Source organism: Sciurus vulgaris (assembly GCF_902686455.1).
Source record: "Sciurus vulgaris genome assembly, chromosome: 8".
NCBI classification, from domain to species: Eukaryota; Metazoa; Chordata; class Mammalia; order Rodentia; family Sciuridae; genus Sciurus; species Sciurus vulgaris.
Genome location: NC_136468.1, coordinates 64,597,244 through 64,620,932, shown reverse-complemented (window position 1 = coordinate 64,620,932; position 23,689 = coordinate 64,597,244). Strand labels below are relative to the sequence as shown.

The 23,689-nt window shown below is 34.7% G+C and overlaps 1 protein-coding gene across 3 annotated transcripts in view; it reads left to right on the top strand.

Moving 5' to 3' along the window:
• RSBN1L (round spermatid basic protein 1 like) overlaps positions 1–23,689 on the top strand; it is an 84,743-nt gene that overhangs the window by 41,470 nt on the left and 19,584 nt on the right. For all 3 annotated transcript variants that reach the window (XM_079150230.1, XM_079150229.1, XM_079150228.1), the window contains 3 exons: positions 684–1,324; positions 11,000–11,137; positions 14,238–14,380. In XM_079150230.1, the coding sequence (XP_079006356.1) occupies positions 684–1,324; positions 11,000–11,137; positions 14,238–14,380 (922 nt within the window). The remainder of the gene's footprint in view (positions 1–683; positions 1,325–10,999; positions 11,138–14,237; positions 14,381–23,689) is intronic.

Here is a 23,689-nt window from a genome sequence, read left to right as displayed (position 1 = left end):
TGAGAGATCATTTTGTCATCTCCTTTATGGCACTTTGTTGGATCTTCACTTGGAACTTTGTAAAATTTGTTAGACTTAAAATAACCCATTTTAGACAAAGAGTGGTTTACTAAAGAGTAAATAAAAAGTTAAGGAATTGCTATTTGTCACTGTTACAGTTATGCAGTTATTTTCCCCTTTGTGATTTATAAATCTCCTTGGTATCTGGATACAGTTTTTAAGAGTGGAGATATAGTAAAACTGATAATGTATATAACAGGAAATATCTGGATGGTGTTATTCAGTTTTACCATTATTCATCTTTTCATTTCTGAATTTTGTCCTCAAAATTTGAAGACTATGCTTTCTGAAACATTTATTCATTTAATTATTGCAGTGAACACTGATTGAGCATCTCCTGTTTCTCAAAATGATGGCCCACATCACTAGGTGTAATTTGGTCCTACGCCTTCCTCTGTATAGTTGTATGTGTGGGCGTGTGTGTATGTAGAGAAAGAGAGAGAGAATGAGAGAAACCAGCTAAATTTTGATTGTCAATACTATTTAAAATAAGTCTCCAATAGAAAACTAATTCTGAGTAAATTTTCAGAAGTAAACTTCTTATTTATTACAGAACAGTTCCTAAAAGCATGTTTTTTTAAGTAAGTAAAATATGGAGTTTCAAAAATATTTTTTCCCCACAGGTGGGAAGGAGAAACAAAAAACAAATGTAGAAGACTTACAAATTAAAAAGGTAAAGAAGAAAAAGAAAAAGAAACACAAAGAAAATGAAAAACGGAAGCGTCCAAAAATGTATAGCAAATCTATTCAGACTATCTGCTCAGGATTGCTATCTGATGTTGAAGATCAAGAAGCCAAAGGCATCCTAAATGATAACATAAAGGATTACATTGGAAAGAATTTGGATACCAAGAATTATGATTCCAAAATTCCCGAGAACAATGAGTTTCCATTTGTCTCATTAAAGGAGCCACGAGTTCAGAATATCCTCAAAAGATTGGACACTTTGGAGTTCAAACAGCTCATTCATATTGAGCACCAGCCTAATGGAGGTGCATCTGTTATCCATGCTTACAGCAATGAACTCTCCCACCTGTCTCCTATGGAGATGGAAAGGTTTGCAGAAGAGTTTGTGGGTCTAGTGTTCAGTGAAAATGAAAACTCTGCAGCTTTCTATGTAATGGGTATTGTTCATGGGGCAGCTACTTACTTACCTGACTTTTTAGACTACTTTTCATTTAATTTTCCCAATTCACCAGTGAAAATGGAGATATTGGGAAAGAAAGATATAGAGACGACAACTATGTCCAATTTTCATGCTCAGGTAAGAGGTTTTTTGGTTTTATTTCTTTTTAATAATTTTTAATTTTATGTTTTGAGTAAGCTTCTGTTCTTTGTTTCCAATTTTGGCATAGGTTTGAAATAAAAAGGTAAAAATACAATGAAAACCACTTGAGAGTATTAAGAATATTTAAAAAAAATTTGTTTTAGTTGTCAATGGGCCTTTATTTTATTAATTTATATGTGGTGCTGAGAATTGAACCCAGTGCCTCACACATGCTAGCCAAGTGCTCTACTACTGAGTTACAACCCCCAACTCCAAGAGTATTTTCCTGATATGAAATTCAGAGTTTAAATTTCAGGTCTATTTACGTGTTTTTTCTTGAAGGTAATTGTTGAAATAATTAAGATTCTATTCTCTCTCTCTTTTTTTTTTCCTTGCAGGAATTTATTTTGGACTCAGTGAAATGAATTTAATGATGTGTTTTCTAGTCCTTAAAATAGTTTTCTTACATGAAAATCACCTAAAATTGTCCTTTTCTTTATAATGTTTTCCAACTGCTTAGCATTGGGTCTGTCACGTAGTGGGTGCTAAATAAATGTTGGCTATTGATTATATTGTGTACAAAGGAATCACTACTTATTGTAATTGTGAGAAAATTGAGCATGTTTTGGAGTAATTTCCATTTCCTACCCTTCTCCACAGTGTAGAACATACATCATTCTAGAAAGCAGAGACAAGTTTACTGGGTTTTGAAAGTGAATGTGGGCCCATCTTTAGCCATTGCCATTGTCACCCATCCCCAGATTAGAGATTATTTATGCTAGGAGATGGTTCAATTCTTACATTTATTGGTACTGTAGTTCATGGTATTCTAGAAACAGTAATTGTTAATAGCATTCTAGTTTAGAAGAAGGGAAAAGGTAAAGAAAATCTCAGGGGTCTTACTCAATATTTATTCCTGTCTTTCTGTACTCACAGATAAGCTAACAGACATAGAGAGGAATAACTTCACTCTTCCATTTATCAATAGTGCCAGCAGTAGAAAAAAATCTCCTTAAACCTCACTCATGGCTCTTTTTCTTATTTTCAGTATATTCCTTTTGTTGATTGATGTTCAAGATAATCGAGTCTGCCCTTTAAATGATAATTTGGATGTTCACTCACATCCACACATATTAAGATCCCTACTCCTAATCGTATGCTTGGTGTGTATTCTGTAGTATACTATAGCCTGGAAAATATAGCAGTATTTAAAGTTTTAATGCATGTATGAGGGATTATTTGCTAGTGTAACATATTACATAACTGGAATTTAAGTATTTTTAAAAGTAGACAAGGAACTATAGAAATCCATTATTAGCCAGGTCATTTTGTAGAATTCCAGAATGTTTAGTAGCTTGTATGAAATTTCATCTGAGTTGGGTGGCAGAATCAGGACTGGCTTATAATAATAGTTTCTGCCCTTTATTGAATACTGACTGTGCCAATGACTGTTCTACACATTCTATGTGTAATAACTAATTTACTGTTTATTGCAATGTAGTTTTAGCAATGAAGAAACAGATAAAATAAATGACAGATAATCTTGCATTGAGTGACTTTGAGACAGTTGTTTCTTCTTAGAGAATGTATGAATGGAGTTAAGAAGGTTGTGAATCTGATCTTTATTTTTATTTAATGTTAGTCTGAAAAATTCATTTAGTAGCTCTAGAGAAATTCATGATTATGGTAATAAGGTTACGTGTAATTAATTACTACTTTAAAGAATGAATAAAATACATATAATAATGTTATAATATATATTTTGTATTTTTTCATTTTAATATTTTAATTTGTATAAGTAGCAAAACTTGGAATGTTATAATAACTTATTAGTTTGAATTTTCAAGACAGTTTTTCATATGTTCAAGTTTGGATCAGACCCACAGAGAATCACTGCCACCAACAAGGCTGCTGTTAGAAGTTGTGCACTGCAACCATTCATAATGATGTGAATGACATCTCCTAGATTGTGCAGTCAAAACCAAGTTCATGCTAAGTGTGTATTGTCTACTTTCTGTTTTCTTTGGTTTTTATTTTTACTTTTTTTTTTTTTTTTTTTTTTTTTGTGGGGTGCTGGGGATCGAACCCAGGGCCTTGTGCTCTACTAACTGAGCTATCTCCCCAGCCCCATAGGTTTTTATTTTTAAATTAAAAAAGGGCAACCAAAATGGTTTGCCCTAAATTCATTGGCAACAAAAAGCTGATAAATTATCCATTTCTATGATCTTTATAGCAATAATATTTATCTCTATATTACTTTAGTTGTTTTCACAAATACTCACTTTTGCATTTGTTTGGTTTTGTCCTTAAATGCATGTTTTTCTTTTGTTTTTTTTGGTATGAGGGATTAAAGTAGTGTTTCACCATTGAACCATATCCCCAGCTCTTTTTTATATTTTATTTTGAGACATGGTCTCTCTGAGTTTCTAATTAGGGCCTTGCTAAGCTGCTGAGGCTGGCTTTGAACTCAGGATTCTCTTCCTAGACCTTTGTTTTAATTTTAAATTTTTTTTTTTTTTTTTAATTTTGAGACAGAATTTCACTAAGTTGCTGGGGCTGGCCTCTAACTTAGAATTGTCCTTAGAATTCAACCACCCAAGTTGCTGGGATGATAGATGTGTACCATTGTACCCAGCTTTCCTTGAATACATGTTAATGTGAGATATTTATATAAAATATAAACGTGTACACATACACACAACCCTATAAAAGAATCGAGATATTCCTGTTTTTTAATCCTTGGTTTTGGGATTCTTTTTATATGTATAATCCTCTTTTACATTATAATCTGTATTCTTTAAGGTTGCCTAAAAGTATGGAAATTTTTGTCTCATTATCCAGGTTAAATGAGATTCTTCTGGGCTCATTCACATGGTGATAGTTGTTGGGTATCAGACAGAAAGAGGGCAATTTCCAGTGTACAGTACTTTTCTTGTGTTTTGCTTGCTGATGTGGTATTGGCCAAAGGAAGTCACATGACAGCCAGATTCGTTGAAATTACTAGGGAAATATACTCCATTTCTTTTCTTTTTCTTTCTTTCTTTTCTTTTTTGAATTTTTCCTTTTTCTTCCCCTTCCTCTCCTCTCTGTTCCTTCCTTCCTTCTTTTCTTTCTTCCTTTCCTTTTCTTCGTTTATACTAAGGATTGAACTGAGAGCCTTGCACATGCTAGGCAAGTGTTCTACCATATGTCCTTAACCCTTTGATTTTTTATTTTATTTTATTTTTTTTTTTTATTTTGAGATAGGATTTTGCTGAATTGTCCAGGCTGGCTTTGGACTTAACTTCCTGCCTCAGCTTCCTAAGTTGCTGGGATCATAGGCATGTGCCACTAGCTCAACTATATTTTGCTTCTTAATGATAGGAGTGACATAGTTACATTGCACAGGTGTAAGCATTCAGGCTTGGAAAGTCCATTAAAACAAGGAGTTTTTTCTTTCTGTCAAGAAATAAATGAGATTTCTGTCCTTTCACTCTATCCTAAATTAATACTTACTCTGTAAGAACTGAGAAAATATGAAAACTGGAGCTAGTTTCTTCCATCTTTCCCCCAATTCCATACCCTAAATCTTATTTTTATTTTATCCAGGTTCTTAAGTAACTAATGTCAAGAATGTTAATGGATTACTATTTTAATAATGGTTATTACTAAATCTGATCTGATTGGTTAGACCTGTTTCTGTGCAGAACTGCTAGGAGCAAATAACATTTATTGAATTTACACTGGGGTCATTCACAGTGTTAGGTCAGTAAAACAGTTTGATGTGCCATCTTTGAAACATTGCCTTCCTTACAAAATTTTCATTTCAACCAATTGTGTCTGCAACATCCTCCTCAAATACTTAGGAATTGATCTATAGAATATTATCGTGGCATGCACCAGATGATAAAACTGATATAGTTTTTTTTCTTCCATTATTGTATTAATTTAAAAAGATAGATAACAATTTAATATTTTTATTTTTTCCATATTTTATTGGTAAATTATAATTATATGTATGATGTAACAACCAAATTTGGTCACTATCATTCCCCAGTATTTCCACTAATAATTTAATTCTTATTTCAGTTGATGTTTTTGGAGATTTTTGAAATTAGATTGATTAAATTTCATCACTTATTTGTAGTTTAATTTGAAAATATATACCGGATGTGGTGAAGAAATGGCTCCCTCTTCTGGCACACTCCTTTTATGTCCTGTGTTTAGATTGTTTCATAATAAGGGACTCTTCCTACTCCCCTACCCCCTTAAAAACCAACCAATCAAACACAGCAGAGTTGAACCATCTTCTACCTCACCCTCTTGATTTTTGAATAGAATAATTATCCAGTTTTTAAGTTTTCTTCAAGTTGATGCTGATAAAAACTAAAAATATGTCTATCTCGTGTATTTTTTATGGGTCACTATCCTATTTTTTATCTTGGGTTATTGATAGGTACCCTAAAACACCTACAAGACACAGGTTTTGAAGTCAAAACAGTTTGTATAATACTAGACCAATTAAGTTATATTTATTTGCTATGAGACTTATCAGAAATTTTAATAGTCAGTATGTATGGTGAACCTATTGTGGCGAACCTCTAGAGTGAGAAGGATTTTCCAAGCTTACTCTATTATAGAATCCTCTTTTCAGGGAACACATTTTGAGAAATATCAAATTATTTCACAAAATTCATTCTTCACATTTTAAAAAAAATTCTTCTTATTAATTGTATTTACTCTTTCCTTTATTGCGGCAATCTTTATAGGTATAATAAAATAGTATTAAGTCTCATAGATTTATTTTTGGTGTTGTGTTTCCTGGCAGAAAGACTGTTTTGTTCTTTTTGTAGCAAGCAGATCTCAGCATATCATATATATCTATATATCTATATACACACACATAGACATATAATACACACACACACACACACACACACACACACACACACACATTTCTTTTTCCAGCTATAGCTCTAGTTCTTTTAAAAATTTATTTTGAGACAGGGTCTTTCTAAGTTTCCTAGGCTGGCTGTGAGCTTGCAATCCTGCCTCAACCTCCTGAGTAGCTAAGATTGCAGGCATGTGCCATCATGCTCAGTTAAAGATTGCCCTTTTTTTTCTTTTTTGGGTACTGGGGATTGAACTCAGGGGCACTCGACCACTGAGCCACATCCCCAGCCCTATTTTGTATTTTTATTTAGAGACAGGGTCTCACTGAGTTGCTTAGTGCCTCACTTAGTTGCTGATGCTGATTTTGAACTTGGAATCCTCCTGCCTCAGCCTTCCAAGCCTCTGGGATTATAGGTATGTGCCACCAGGCCTGGCTTAAAGATTGCTTTTTGATTTAAAGATTATATGAGGAATAATGAATAGAATTTTAGTTTAAATATAATTTATTTTCTTTTAACCAGAGATAATAAGATTTTGTTATTGACACTAATTGGCAATGGATACAAGCAACCTCATACTTGGTTTTTCTTTTCCTTTGCAACATTTGTAGAGAATATAGAAAAGTGAAAATGCAGCTGTGATGGTAGCAGTTTTTATTTTTGGATGGTGTGGGAGAGACTACAGGAAGAGATTTAGATTAAAAATGTTTCATCTTTCTGGGTGTGGTGGTGCTTTCCTTGGTAATCCCAGCACCTCAGGAGGTTTAGGCTGGAGGATTTCAAGTTCAAGGCCAGCTTCAGCAATTTAGTGAGACTCTGTCTCAAAATAAAACATAAAACAAGAACTAGGGATGTGGCTGGTGGACTGCCTCCCACTTCAAAGTTATATTTTTTCTAAAAGGCACTGTTTAAATATAAGCTTTTGCAAAAATATTTAAAGTGTATCATGCCTGTCTTCTGTTTTTTTTTTTTTTTTTTTTTTTGAGAGATGTGTACCTAAATTACAAAGAACCATATGTGTAGTTTTTATAATCTGTTGTGTTTCTTTTTAAATTTAATTTGTAAAATTTAGGTGTGGTCTTTTTTTTTTTTTTTTTTTTGGTACTAGTTATTGAACCCAGGAGTGTTCTACCTCTGAGCTATACTTCCAGCCCTTCGAAAAATGTTTGAGACATGGTCTTGCTTGCTCAGGTTATCCTTGAACTATGAACCTCTACCTCAGCCTTCTTGTTGCTGGGATTATAAGTATATGCCACCATGCTTGGTTTATAATTTCGGTTTTAAATTTAAGTATATCTGTATTTACTTAATTTGTTTATTAGAGTATAATACTTGGAGAATAAATGTCTTAAAAGATAATGTGTTTGTTTTAAACATGGTAGCTAAGAATGCAGAATTTTTCCTTGGAATTTCCTAAGAAGATTTACCATGGGTTTTAATAGTGGGTAAACATGATCTACTTTACAGTTTTAGCACATTTGGTTAAGATGGAGCGAGACCTAACCTATATGTGTGCATGTGAATTCTGTATATAAATATATGTTTGCCATGAGTTAGGAAGAATTAACCATAAAAATTCAATTAGGATATTTCTGAATATAATTCTCATAAAATCTGTATTACCTTTTAAAATTCAGGCTTTTCCCCAAATCCTTTGAAATATTTATGAATTTTAAGAGAAACATCTTTTAAAAAGGCCTCAAAAGATAGTTTCTTTTTAAGTGATCCCAAACTGGACATAGGATAGGGGGGGAAAGCAAGTTCTAATTAATTCATTCTGTAAAAGTTTTTAATGTTTAGGTCTGTACTAATTTATACATGTTTCATTGTATTTTTTAAAAAGAACATTTGTAAATTTGAGAGGAAATTAGTGGAAATGCATAATTTGAAGGAAATGATGGCTATGTCAATAATACACCTTCAGTCAATGAAACCGTCATTCTTTTTATTTTTTGTGGTACTAGGGATTGAACCCAGGGGTGCTGTACTGCTGAGCCACATTCTCAGCTCCTTTTTTAAATTTTTTATTTTGAGACAGGGTCTTGACAAATGATAAGGCTGGCCTCGGGATTCTTCTGCCTCAGTTTCTTGAGTAATGAAACAACTCTTCTAACCTCAAATACGAACGTCTGGTCAAATCAAAGTTAGTAAAAGCACTTGAGTTATGACAGAACATATCATTTATACTGATACCACCCAAGATGTTTTTCTGATTTTTTTTCTGTTACTCAATGATATGTGTTCTTGTATTTAAAACACAGAAATTTTACTCTTATAAGGACTGACTCTTAAATTTTTTGGATAAGTAGTTTTGGTTTTGTGATTATTAATTGTGCTTCTCCCCTATTTTTCTATGGTTTAGTAATGGCATTTTTTTGTAGAGTAGTAGTAGTAGTTATCTGAATTACATGACAATAACTAGGGTAGAATGTAAGTGTGTCAATTTATTTGAGAAATGAATTATTTCATGTATGACCTCATTTTACATGTTAGATATTTCAGACGTCTGTTTTCCTCAGTGGATTATCTCTGACCCCTAAATTTCTCCTAACTTTCACATCAGAGCACATTCTTTCTTTGTTATTCAATACATATCCTTTGCATGTATTGAATTACCGTACGTACTTCCTTGGAAGAAAGGGCCATTAGACAACAGTTCATTTGGTTTTGCTTTAAAATGTGTTTAAAGTACCTGTTTTTTTGGAGAGCTCTTAAATTGAGTTGTGTTTAGCCTTTTAGAAGAATTCACTCACAGAAAATTCTCAAGGCTACCCTTTCCCGCCCATGGAAAATGCTCACATAATTTAATTGATCATTGTTGACACTGTGATGTAGTACTAAGAACTACTTAAGTGGCAAGGGTTTATTTGATTCTGGCTTTGTTTGAACTAGTGATTTAGATGAGATATTTGATTTAAAGAAGAAGATAAGGAAGTTGATAAACTGTTTGTGTGAAATGGAAATGTTACCTTCCTAAATTGCCTTTTAGGTCAAGTGTTATATTTCAAAACAGTTGGAGCTTTTGTGTTTTATAAGTTGTTTGATTTCACTTTCTTTCCTTTTCTTTTCCCTTACCTCCTCACCTCTCCCTCCTTATAAGTAGATTTATTAAGAAATTAATGCTGTTATTATTCTGCTTTGTCAGTTGTAATAAAATTCTCTAATGTTGTCAAAATTTTCTGTTAAAATATAATTTTTTATTGTCATGTTTCTGGAAATATGTATGTTGGGGCATTGTTACTATAATAGCTGTGATTGTGAGGATTTTTCAGTGTGTCCATAATGTGACGACAATTCACCATCTAGGTTTGCCCTGAATACAAGACTTTCACTTTTAAAATTAGCTTAGTTCTCTGCAAACTGGGACATGTCAATCTCTTAAATTTAGTGGCCACAAAGATTAATTTGGAAAAGAATAATTTGAGTTTCACTTCAAGTTTGTTTTTGAATTGGGCGCAGTGGTGCATGCCTGTGGACCAGGTTACTCAAGAGGCTGAGACAAGGATCACAAGTTTGAGGGCAGCCTCAGCAACTTATCAAGGGCCTAACCAACTTAGGGAGTTCAAAATAAATAAAAGGGCAGAATGTGGCTCTCGTTAAGAATCACTGGGTTTAATCCCTAGTATTTCCATCAAAAGTTTGTTTTTTGAAAAAAAATTTCACTAATAGAGCGCTTGCCTTGCATGTATGAGACATTGGGTTCAATCCTCAGCACCATTAAAAAAAAAAAAAAAAAGGTATTGTGTCCATCTACAACTAAAAATATTTTTAAAAAATTTAAAACAGAATTTTTACCCTTAGAAGGGCTGCAAAGGGTTGAAATGTCAAACTTGTTAAGAAGTTTTGGTTTTTTAATTATCGTATTCTTATTTACTAGTGTTATTATATGAAAACACATGGGTTTGTCAGGATTCAAGTATTCTTGTGAAAATTCAGATATCAGTGAATCTGGAGGTTTAGGTTGCTTTATTTTGCCTGTTTCAATGCCACGACTTTGCTAGCACAGTACAAGTGGCTTTATATAATTATTACATTTTCTTCAGCAATCTGAGGTAAAACATTCCAGTTAAGTAAACTAAAGCTTAGGGAACTTAAATAATGTCTGAAGGTAACATAGCTGGTAGGTGGCAAAGACAGGTTTGGGGCTTGAGATTCTTGATTTTCAGTTTCTAGCAGTTTTTCATCAGGTTAACAATATGCAAACGTTACAAAGTAGTATGTTGTGATCTAGACAAGAAGATCATCATTAGACACAGAAACCACTGGTAAAGGTTATTGTAACTTTTTCACCTGGTAACTTAAAGATCTAATAATAAGATGTCAGCCAACACTTTAGAAAAATGTAGGTGTATCAACTGTTGAATATAATTTCAGTGCTTTTGTAGTTTGAATAATGAACTCTGGTGTCCTGAGGAGGTTTTGGTCCTCTAGAATTATTTTGTTTTTCTGAACTGTATTTTCATAAGCAGTTTATAGGAATAGTTAGAGAAGGAAATAGCAGGGTTTATATTAAATCAAGCTATTTGTTTTAGTTAATAAATACTTTTTGTTTTCTTTTTGTTTTGCTTTTCCTGCCATATATATATATATATATATATATATATTTTTTTTTTTTTTTTTTTTTTTTGCTGTATTGGGGTTTGAACCCAGGGCCTTCTGCTCGCGAGGCAAACACACTACCAACTAAGCTATATCCCTAGCCCTCATATATTCTTAACATTGAGGCAGTATAGCTTATTATTACACATTGATAGCAAGAATTATCTTATGTGTAATTTTTTATTACATTCATATTCTTCAGGTAAAAAGAACATATTCTCATGGTACTTACAGAGCTGGCCCAATGCGACAAATAAGCTTGGTGGGAGCAGTCGATGAAGAAGTGGGAGATTACTTTCCTGAATTTCTTGACATGTTGGAAGATTCACCATTTTTAAAAGTAAGAGAAAACTCTCTAAGCAATTTAAATTGTGTTTGTTAATTTCATGCTATAGGTGATACAAATGAATGACTATTTCAGAGTTAAAAAATTTTGGTTTTGTTTAAATTGGAGGGAAGGAAAGGAAGAAATGAAAAATAGTGATCCTGTGTAGTGTGTACATGTAACTTCTCAGGTCCTAATTGTAATGGCAAAGCTGAGTGGTGAACCAGAAAATAACTATTGCTTTAGGAAATTAGGTTCCATCTGTTTATCACCTCTTTTTATTTATTTATTTATTTTTTATTTTTTATTTTTTATTGTAAACAAATGGGATACATGTTGTTTCTCTGTTTGTACATGGCGTAAAGGCATACCATTTGTGTAATCATAAATTTACATAGAGTAATGTTGTTTGATTCATTCTGTTATTTTTTCCCTTCCCCCCACCCCTCCCACCCCTCTTTACCCTCTATACAGTACTTCCTTCCTCCATACTTGCCCCCCTCCCTAATATCACCTCTTTTTATAGAAAAAGTACCAAAGGATTTAAGAAATACAGTTATGGTTTAGATATTAGGTGTCCCCCAAAAGCTCATGTGTGAAACAATACAAGAAAGTTTAGAGGTGAAATGATTGGGTTATGAGAGTTTTAGTTTAATTAGTGCATTAATCCCCTGATAGGGATTAACTTGGTGGTAACTGTAGGCAGGTGGGTTGTGGCTGGAAGAGGTAGGTCCCTGAGAGCACGCTTTTGGGGTATATATTTTGTCTTTGTTGAGCGAGGTGGCTGTGTTCCAGCTGATATTCTCTATCACATTCTTCCTTCATCATGTGCTGCCTTAGCTCTGGCCCCATAGAATGGAGTTGGCCTTCTATGGACTGAGACTGCTGAAAATGAGCCCCCTAAATTAACTTTACCTCCTCTAATTGTTATTGTCAGGTCTTTTGATCACAGCAGTGAAAAAGCTTACTAAAACATACAGGAAGAATGATTACTAAATTAAAATGTTTAGGATAAAGGAATGGCAGTGTTTTAGTCAGCTTTTTTACTGTCGGGACCTGAAAAGAACAATTTGAGAGGAGGAAAGTTAATTTTGGGGCTCATGGTTTCAGAGGTCTCAGTCCACAGACTGCTGACTCCATTCCTTGGGCCTCAAGGTGAGGCAGAACATCATAGCAAAAGAGTGGTGGAAGAAAGAGGTTCAGGACATGGCCACCGTGAAGTAGAGAGAGAGCTCCTCTCATCTCGGACAGAATACAGACCTCAAGGGCATGCCCCCAGTGACCTACCTTCTTCAGCTGTGATGGGCTGACAGATCTGACTCCATGAGAATGTTCTAGGCCAGACTCTAAGGGAAATGACTAAACAGACTCCACTTTGCTCTGAGACTCCATGTTATGTAGGAAATAAGCTTCTCCCATGGGAGCACCCCGCCTCTGTGCCCATCATCAGTTACTTGGTGTGACATGTTTAATAATGTACAATGGCAACTCCTATGTAGTAAAGAATTGCTCTCTTTTGATTCCTATTGCTTCTAAACAATGTACCATGTAAACAGTAATTGTGTGGGTGTTAGCAACCATTCCTTAGTTTGTACCTAGGTAAGGGTCATTTTGACCTACTTCCCCCTCTGTCAATGATCTCATGATGTTAATGTGTAATTTCAAATCATAGCAACAAACAGTTATGATTAATGTGATTTTTGGTATAAGAACCCCTACAACCCTGTGGTCGGGGCTGTTCTCCCAATAGCCATTTTTTAGGGATTGTGTGAGACAGTCAGCTGGCCAGCTTAATAAAGACTCTCAAATTTGGACTTCTCAGTGGTGATCGGTCCGTTCTTAAGTTGCACCCCATAACATAGCCATACCCTACCTGCCTATAGTTACCATCCTGTTTATCCCTATCAGAGGATAAATGCACTGATTTAGTTAAAACTTTCAGAACCCAGTCATTTCACCTCTAAATTTTCTAAGCTTATTGTCTCACACATAAGCTTCTGGGGGACACGTTACATCTAAACCATAACAGGCAGTTTGGCATTGTGGAAAATTGACCAGGGAAATTGTACATCTGTATTTTAGCCTTGGCTAGGCCTAGCTGGGATGGGCAAACAACATAAACATTCAGGACTGTAGTCTCTTATAAAAGCAGATATTTGGGCTATGTAAAATGCCTCATTAAATTACTAAAATAATTTCTTGCCAGATTCCTTTTCTTTTTAAAACAAGCTCTGTAGTCCTAGAAAAAGTTTCTTACTGTGAGTTGCTGGTCTGTCTCACTGAGAGAGAAATCTCTGAGCTGCTCTGTTAGATTATTTAATCAGTATGAAAGGTCAGTATGAACCTATAAGAGTGTAAGATCAGTTTATCTCTGACATTTTTTGATATACCTAGAAATCAATTAAGGACATACCAAGAGCTGGGCATGGTGATGCATGCCTGTAATCTAGGGACTCAGGAGGCTGAGGCAGGAGGATTGCAAGTCTGAGGTCAGTCTCAGCAACTTAGGGAGATCTTGTCTCAAAGTAAAAAACAAAAAGGACTGTGTTCAGTCCTCAGTACCAAAACAACAACAAACAAACCAAAAAAGAACATACAAACAGAACAATTATGCTTGGATGGTTCCCTCCCCCACCTTGGTTTTTTGTTGTTTTGAGATGGAGTCTTGTTATATTCCTCAGGCTGGTCTTAAACTTCTGGACTCATGTGATCCCTCTGCCTCAGCCTCCCAAATAGCTGGGTCTACAAGTATGCACCACTGTGCCAGGCTTGCTCTGTTTTTATAGATTGTTTTGGTGAGCTCTTGCTTATTTTGCCAACTTATTAAAATCGTATGACCAATATGTTTATAGAAAGAATAACAACAAATTATGAATATAGTGAATCATATCTCTGGCAGGATAGGGGGAAGGAGCCATCCAAGCATAATTATTCTCTTGGCATGTTTAAAATTAAACTTTTAAAATTAAATGTATGAATATATAGGGACATATTCAATATAATATGTATTTCAGATGTTTAAATTATATATGAATGTGTATTTGTGAAGGGAGAACTATTTTAATGCATATTTGAAGATACATTTTAAAAATAATTTCTGTATAATTGTTTTTAGTGTACACTGCCATGGGGGACACTATCTAGTCTAAAATTAGAGAGTCGAAAAGATAGTGATGATGGTCCCATCATGTGGGTACGTCCAGGAGAACAAATGATCCCTGTGGCTGATATGCCAAAGTCACCTTTCAAAAGGAAAAGGTATGTTGGATAAAAATTTTTATTTCTGAAAATATGTTTCCATACGTTGATATGTATGAATATTAGTAGAAAATTGGAAGAAGGAAAGTTTAGAGCATAATTGGAATGTAAATTAAAAAATACCAATACATAACTGGTAGGGTTTGTGGTACTACATCTGTTATAAATAAGAAGAGAAATATAGGCAAATGACAATAAATTGTAATTAGGAATGGAAAAAGATGTCATAGTGAGACATTGTAAAACTATTTTGGAATAAATTTAACAAATATTCAGAGACTGTATTAAAATGGAAACATGGAAGATATAAAATTATATTCAGACAAATGGAAAGCCCTACTGTGTTCTGGATTAAGAGTGATATTTGTTTAAATATGTCTGCATTTCATTTGTACTCACATTCCCTATAACTGGATAAAATGCCTTTAAAGTTCATAAGGACGAAAACTGTGAAAGAAGAGATAAGTGAGGGGGAGCTTATTACTAGATACTGAAAATTTCTATGTAACTCAAATAGATCATTGTATAGGATAGAGTCCAGAAATAGATTTGAGTACATAGAATGAGACAGGTGAGGAAATACTTATTTAATAATGCTGACATATTTGGCATTCTGAAAGAAAACAAAGACAGAACCTCTACCTCATACAAAAAGATTTTAAGCATCCCAGGTAAAACAATAAAAATATGATCATAAAAAATGTTAAGCTGGGAAGTGATCTTCCTAAGCAAGATGAAAAGTAGTGGCAATACTGTTTGAGAGAGAAAAGACAACAACCCAGTTCAAAACTAAAACAGTGGTAACACATGCCTGATGTGGTAGGGCATGCACATAATCCCAGTTAGTTAGGAGACTGAGGCTGGAGGATCTTGAGTTTGAGATCAGTCTAGCGCATAGTGACTCTTATCTTGAGAAAGAAAAATAAAGTTCCCAAATCAACAACAAAAAGATAAAACCACCTAGTAGAAATATAAACTTTACTTCAGGCTCATGAGTTTAGTTTTAAAAAGCTATAAGGTATTTCTACCCATTGGATTGGTATATTTATTAGCATAGCAATAATAATACAGTCTGGAAAGCATGTGAAGAAAGTCTTTTTTATATATTGTTGACAGAAGGGTGAGCTGCTGTGAAAGCAGCCTGGAAGTAGCTCATACACTTTATATCTAACCATGATCTACTCCCTTACTTTTGGGCATCTACTCCCCAAAATAAAAGCATTAAATGTTAATATGTAAGAATGCTACTAGTAACATTGTCTGTAATAAGAACAACATTTAATGCCTCAATGTCCGCCAACCAGGGGAATGGTTGAATACATTTCTACGTACTTAATTAAAGAATAAGGTGAAGCAGTAAAAATAGGATTTTTATGTTTTTTCTTGAAGGGTATTCATGATACTTGAAAAGAGCAGAATGTAGGATAATGTATCTTGTATGATTCTTATGATTTTTTGAAAAACAAAAATAAATATGAAATAAAACCCCATGAATAAATACACTTATATGAGCACAGGAAAAGGTTCAGAGTAGTGTACATTAAGTTAACATTTTGGCATTAGAAATGGTCATCTTAGAGGAGATAATTACTTTTTATTTAGAGATCTAAAATAGTTCTACTGGTTACAGTGATTATTAATTTAAACAAAAAACTGATAGGAGCAAAGTCAGTAGTACTAGGTTGCTTGATGGCAAGGACTGTGTTGGATTTATTACTAATGTGTCTCTAGCATATGTGTTTAGACACAGTGTGCTTAATAATAACTATGGATTGAATTAAGTTTTACAAGTTAATTTCTAATTTGATAGCAAGTGGTAAAATTGATGGGCTTCTCAGAAGTTCTTAATTTTGTTTTAGAATTTATCAAATCAGTATAATTGAAGTCTCTTCCCAGAACAATGCAGATATATACAAACTTTAGATATAACTTAAGGGGGTTCACCAGCTCCCTGTGGAATTTCCATTCACTTAAGGGTTTACAGCTCATGGTATGTGTGGTGACTAATAACAGTATTGTGCCAAGTGTTATATGTGTCTTAATTCATTAATGGGACCAAGCTTGCGGGATTGAAAGCCTGTTTGCTTTCCAAAGGGAGCAGCAATGTTACCTATTTTTTTTTTTTTTTTTTGGTATTGGGAATTGAATTCCAGGGATACTTTACCACTGAGCCACATCCCAAACCCTTTTTATTTTTCATTTTGAGACAGGATTTCACTAAGTTACTTAGGGCCTCACTAAGTTGCTGAGGCTGGCTTTGAATTTGCAGTCCTTCTGCCTCAAATTCCCAAGTTGCTGGTATGACAGGCGTGTACCACCATACCCAGCTCCTCAGCCCTTTTTTAGTTTTGAGACAGGCTCTTGCTAAGTTACTTAGTGCCTGGCTTAAATCACTGAGGCTGGCCTCAAACTTGGGATCCTCCTGCTTCAGTCTCCCCAGTTGCTTTGATTACAGGCTAACTTTTGGTACATGTAAGACATCAGTCACAAAGAACAAAAAAGTATATGAGTGTGTTTATGCACTTAGAGAACTAATAAGAATTTAGAGAACTAATAAGTAACCTCTTGTAGGATAAACTAGGATAAGAGGAGAAAAGTATGGGGACAATCTGAAGTTGTCTCTGGAAGCAACTTAAAAACCCGAGGAAGATAAATGATTACTTCTGGCCAGAGTTGTTCTCACACTTTTCTCTGTTCTACAGTAGAATTGAAGAGGTTTCTGCAATGAGTGAGGTTAAGTAGGTAGTGAATTTTGTGTGCATATGGATTCTAGAAGGTGAAAGTGGAGGAGAGGGACAGTGGGAGGTGACTGTCTTCCAAGACAGAGCTGAGGTTTCCTTTCTGCTTCCAATAAACCATGCATGTTTTATGGAAGTACTTGCTGACACTTTTTTTCCCTTGCTAATCTGCTTATTTTTTGTCCTCTTCTCCCTAGGACATTAAGTTCCATGACAGTAGGGACCTCATCTGTCATTAATGTCTTATTTACTAGCCTCAGTGCCTAGATAATTCCTGTCATGTAGCATGGGTCCTATAAATACTGAATTAATGTAATTTTAAAAGTTACCTGTTTGTTCTAGAAGTATATCTTGTGTTAGCCAAGTGATCTGAGTAGAGGTTCAGTCCTGTACACATGGGTACACAGTCCTATACAGATTAGCCCCAAATCTCAGGTAAAGATTCTAGGTACAGGAGCCCTCCCTTCCTTGGAGGATACATTCTAAAATTCCCAGAGGATGTGTGAAACCACAGATAGTACTGAGTGTTATATATGCTATGTTTCCACCATACATTTATACTTATTAAACTTTAATTTATAAATTAAGCATAGTAAGAAATTAGTAGCAACAACTAATAAGATAACACAGCAATAACAGTAAACTAATAAACAGTATGCTGTCTTTCTCTCAGAATATCTTATTATAATTTCACCTGTCACTAGAGGAAGCACTTTATGGCTTCTCCTTGGCATACCTGAATTGCCAGTATCACTACTCTTTTTTGGGGAGTGGGGGATTGAACCTAGTGTGCTACAATTCCCAGTCTTCTGGGAATATTTTAAATTTTATTTTTTTATTATTTTTAGACAGTCTTGTGAAATTACTGAAGCTAACCTCAAACTTGCAGTCCTCCTGCCTCAGCCTCCTGAGTTGCTAGGATTACAGATGTGCATGGCTCAGCATCACTACTCTTGACCTTTAGGGTCATTGTTAAGTAAAATAAGAGATAATAAACAGAACTACTAGAGTATTGAGATAGTCAGTTTGGTAGTGGAGATAGCTACTGAATGACTAAAAGGTGAGTGCCCTGAACAAAGAGATGATTTGTATCCTAGGCAGGACAGAGTGGCATGGCAGGAGATTTCATAATACTTTTCTGAATAGTGAGCAATTTAAAACTTCGTAATTATTTTGTTTATAACTTTATTTTTTGCTGTTGTATAATAATTATATAGAATAGTGGGTTTCATTGTGGTATATTCTTACATGCACATAAAATACTTTGAATTTCATTCTTCACTATCTCCCTTGCCCTACCCCTTTCCTCTCCCTTACTGTCCCTTCTGTTTTCATAAGATCCCTTAAACATGTATACATGTTTAAGAGAAAATGTATACATGGCCCTTACCTTTCTGAGTGACTTGTTTTGTTTAACATGATCCTCTCCAGTTTCATCCATTTTCTTACAAATGACATAACTTAGTTTTTATGGCTGAGTAAAACTGCATTGTATTTATATACCACATTTTCTTTATCCATTCATCCATTGACGGACAGTGAGGCTGGTTCCATCATTTGGCTGTTGTGAATTGTGCTGCTACAAACATAGGTATGCGTGTTTCTCTGTAGTATGCTGACTTTAGTTCTTTTGGGTAAATAGTGAGGAGTGGTGTAGCTAGATCATATTGTGGTTCACTCCTAGTCTTTTAAAGAATCTCCACATTGATTTCTGTAGTGATTATACTAGTACATATTCACACCAACTGTGTAAAAATGTTCGTTTTCCCCATATCCTTGCCAGCATTGTTATTTGTATTCTTGATGATTGACATTCTAACTAGAGCAAGATGAAATCTCAGTGTAGTTTTGATTGCGTTTTCCTGATGACTAAAGATGAAACACTTTTTCATATATAAAAAGCATCTTATGAGAAGTGTCTGTTTAGTTCATTTGTTCATTTATTGAATGGGTTTTTTTTGGTGTGTAGTTTTTTGAGTCAATAAATTCTAGATATTAATCTTCTATCAGAAAAGTTGTCAAAGATTTTCTCCCATTCTGTCAGCTATTTCTTCACACTGTTTCCTTTGTTTTACGGAAGCTTTTTAGTTTGATGGCAGCATCCCATTTATTAATTCTTGTTGTTTTTCTAGAGCTTTAGGAGTCCTATGGAGGAAATCATTGCCTGTGCCTGTACGTTGGAATGTTGTTCCTCTGTTTTCTTACAGCAGTTGTAAAGTTTCTGCTCTAAATTCCTAGATCTTTGATCTATTTTGAGTTGTATTGAATCTGTAGATTGCTTTTGGCAATATAGCCATTTTAACAATATTAATTCTCTCTATGAACATGGTTGGGCCTTTTATCCTCAGGTGTCATCTTCTATTTCTTTTTCATGTTCTGCAATTTTCCTTATAGAGATCTTTCACCTCCTTATTTAGATTTATTCCTAAGTATTTTTTTTTGTTTCTTTTTTTTTATTTTATTTTTATTGTAAACAAATGGGATACATATTGTTTCTGTTTGTACATGGAGTAACAGCATACCATTTGCATATTCATAAATTTACATAGAGTAATGATGTTTGATTCATTCCATTATTTTTTTCCTCCTCCCCACCCCTCCCACCTCTGTTTTCCCTCTATATAGTCCCTTCTTCCTCCATTCTTGTCCCACTCCCACCCCCCATTAAGTGTCATCATCTGCTTATCAGTGAGATCATTCCTCTTTTGGATTTTTGAGATTGGCTTATCTCACTTAACATGATATTCTCCAATTTCATCCATTTGCCTGCAAATGCCATAATTTTATTATTCTTTATAGCTGAGTAATATTCCATTGTATATATATACCACAGTTTCTTTATCCATTCATCAACTGAAGGGCATCTAGGTAGGTTCCATAGTCTGCCTATTGTGAATTGAGCCGCTGTGAACATTGATGTGGCTGTGTCTCTGTAGTGTGCTGATTTTAAGTCCTTTGGGTATAGGCCGAGGAGTGGGATAGCTGGGTCAAATGGTAGGTCCATTCCAAGTTTTCTAAGGAATCTCCACACTGCTTTCCAGAGTGACTGCACTAATTTGCAGCCCCACCAGCAATGTATGAGTGTACCTTTTTCCCCACATCCTCTCCAACACCTATTGTTGCTTGTGTTCTTGATAATCGCCATTCTAATTGGGGTGAGATGGAATCTTAGGGTAGTGTTGATTTGCATTTCTCTTATTACTAAAGATGGGGAACATTTTTTCATATATCTGTTGATTGCTTGTACATCTTCTTCTGTGAAGTGTCTGTTCATTTCCTTAGCCCATTTGTTGATTGAGTTATTTGTATTCTTAGTGTAGAGTTTTTTGAGTTCTTTATATATTCTGGAAATTAGTGCTCTATCTGAAGTATGAGAGGCAAAGATATTCTCCCACTCTGTAGGCTCTCTCTTCGCAGTGCTGATAGTTTCCTTTGCTGAGAGAAAGCTATTTAGTTTGAATCTATCCCAGTTATTGATTCTTGCTTTTATTTCTTGGGCTATGGGAGTCCTGTTAAGGAAGTCTGCTCCTAAGCCAGCAAGGTGAAGATTTGGACCTACTTTTTCTTCTATAAGATGCAGGGTCTCTGGTCTGACTTCAAGGTCGTTGATCCATTGTGAGTTGACTTTTGTGCAGGGTGAGAGATAGGGGTTTAGTTTCATTCTCTTGCATATGGATTTCCAGTTTTCCCAGCACCATTTGTTGAAGAGGCTATCTTTTCTCCATTGCATATTTTTGGCACCTTTGTCTAGTATGAGAAAATTGTATTTATTTGGGTTTGTGTCCGTGTCCTGTATTCTGTACCATTGATCTACCTGTCTATTTTGGTGCCAATACCATGCTGTTTTTGTTACTATTGCTTTGTAGTATAGTTGAAGTTCTGGTATTGCGATACCCCCTGTTTCATTCTTCCTGCTAAGGATTGCTTTAGCTATTCTGGGTTTCTTATTCTTCCAGATGAATTTCATGATTGCTTGCTCTATTTCTGTGAGGTACGTCATTGGGATTTTAATTGGAATTGCATTGAATCTGCATAGCACTTTTGGTAGTATGGCCATTTTGACAATATTAATTCTGCCTATCCAAGAACATGGGAGATCTTTCCATCTTCTAAGGTCTTCCTTAATTTCTTTCTTCAGTGTTTTGTAGTTTTCATTGTAGAGATCTTTTACCTCTTTGGTTACATTGATACCCAAGTATTTTATTTTTTTTGAGGCTATTGCAAATAGAGTTGTTTTCCTCATTTCCCTTTCAGCTGTTTCATCGCTTGCATATAAAAATGCTGTAGATTTATGTGTTGATTTTATAGTCTGCTATTTTGCTGAATTCATTGATGAGGTGTAGAAGTTTTCTGGAGGAGGTTTTTGGATCCTCTAAATATAGAATCATGTCATCCGCAAATAGTGACAGCTTAAGTTCCTCTTTTCCTATTCATATCCCTTTGATTTCCTTAGTCTGCCTAATTGCTCTGGCTAGAGTTTTGAGGACAATGTTGAATAGAAGTGGTGAAAGAGGACATCCCTGTCTTGTTCCCGTTTTTAAAGGGAATGGTTTCAGTTTTTCTCCATTAAGAATGATGTTGGCCATGGGCTTAGCATAAATAGCCTTTACAATGTTCAGGTATGTTCCTACTATCCCTATTTTTTCTAGTGTTTTCAGCATGAAGGGGTGTTGTATATTGTCAAATGCTTTTTCTGTGTCAATTGAAATAATCATATGATTCTTATCCTTAAGTCTATTGACATGATGGATTACGTTTATTGATTTACGGATGTTAAACCATCCTTGCATTCCAGGAATGAACCCCACTTGATCGTGGTGCACAATTTTCTTAATATGTTTTTGGATACGGTTTGCCAATATTTTGTTAAGGATCTTAGCATCTATATTCATCAAGGATATTGGTCTAAAATTTTCTTTCCTTGATGTGTCTTTTCCTGGTTTGGGTATGAGGGTGATATTAGCTTCATAGAATGAGTTCGGTCGGGTACCCTCCTTTTCTATTTCCTGGAATACTTTGAGAAGTATTGGAATGAGTTCTTCTTTGAAGGTCTTGTAGAACTCGGCTGAGAATCTGTCTGGTCCTGGGCTTTTCTTGGATGGTAGATTTTTAATGGCTTCTTCTATTTCATTGCTTGATATTGATCTGTTTAAATCGTGTATGTCCTCTTGGTTCAGTTTGGGAGGAGCATATGTCTCTAGAAATTTGTCAATGTCTTTGGTAGTTTCTATTTTGTTGGAATACAGATTTTCAAAGTAGCTTCTCATTATGTTCTGTATCTCAGTGGTGTCTGTTGTGATATTTCCTTCTGCATCATGTATTTTAGTAATTTGAGTCTTCTCTCTCCTTCTCTTTGTTAGTGTGGCTAAGGGTTTATCTATTTTGTTTACTTTCTCAAAGAACCAACTTTTTGTTATGTCAATTTTTTGAATAGTTTCTTTTGTTTCAGTTTCATTGATTTCAGCTCTGATTTTAATTATTTCCTGTCTTCTACTACTTTTGCTGTTATTCTCTTCTTCTTTTTCTAGGGCTTTGAGCTGTAATGTTAGGTCATTTAATTGTTGACTTTTCATTCTTTTCTGGAATGCGCTCCATGCAATGAGTTTTCCTCTTAGTACCGCTTTCATAGTGTCCCAGAGATTTTGATATGTTGTATCATCATTCTCATTGACCTCTAAGAATTTTTTAATCTCCTCCCTGATGTTTTTTGTTATCCATGTTTCGTTCAATAGCATATTATTTAGTCTCCAAGTGTTGGAGTAATTTCCTTTTTTACTATGTCATTGATTTCTACTCTCAGTCCATTATGATCTGATAGAACACAAGGCAGTATCTCTATTTTTTTTTTGCATTTCCTAAGGGCTGCTTTGTGGCATAACATATGGTCTATTTTCGAGAAGGTTCCATGTGCTGCTGAGAAGAAAGTGTATCTGCTCTTTGATGGATGGAATATTCTATATATGTCTATTAAGTCTAGGTTATTGATTGTGTTATTGAGTTCTATGGTTTCTTTGGTTAGATTTTGTTTGGAAGATCTATCTAGAGGTGACAGCGGTGTGTTAAAGTCGCCCAGAATTATTGTGTTGTGGTCTTTGTGATTCTTGAAATTGAGAAGGATTTATTTGATGTACAGGGATGCACCATTGTTTGGGGCATAAATATTTAGTATCGTTATGTCTTCCTGATTTATGGTTCCCTTAAGCAGTATGAAATGTCCTTCTTTATCCCTTCTGACTAACTTTGACTTGAAGTCCACTTTATCTGATATAAGGATGGAAACCACCGCTTTTTTACTGGGTCCACGTGCGTGGTAGGTTTTTTCCCATCCTTTCACCTTTAGTCTGTGGATGTCTTTTTCTATGAGATGAGTCTCTTGCAGGCAGCATATTGTTGGGTCTTTCTTTTTAATCCATTCTCCAGTCTATGTCTTTTGATTGATGAGTTTAGGCCATTAACGTTCAGGGTTATTATTGAGACATGATTTGTATTCCCAGTCATTTGGCTTATTTTTGGTTTTTAAGTTGGCTTGGTTTCTCCTTCGAGTGGTTTTTCTCTAAGGTAGTTCCTCCCT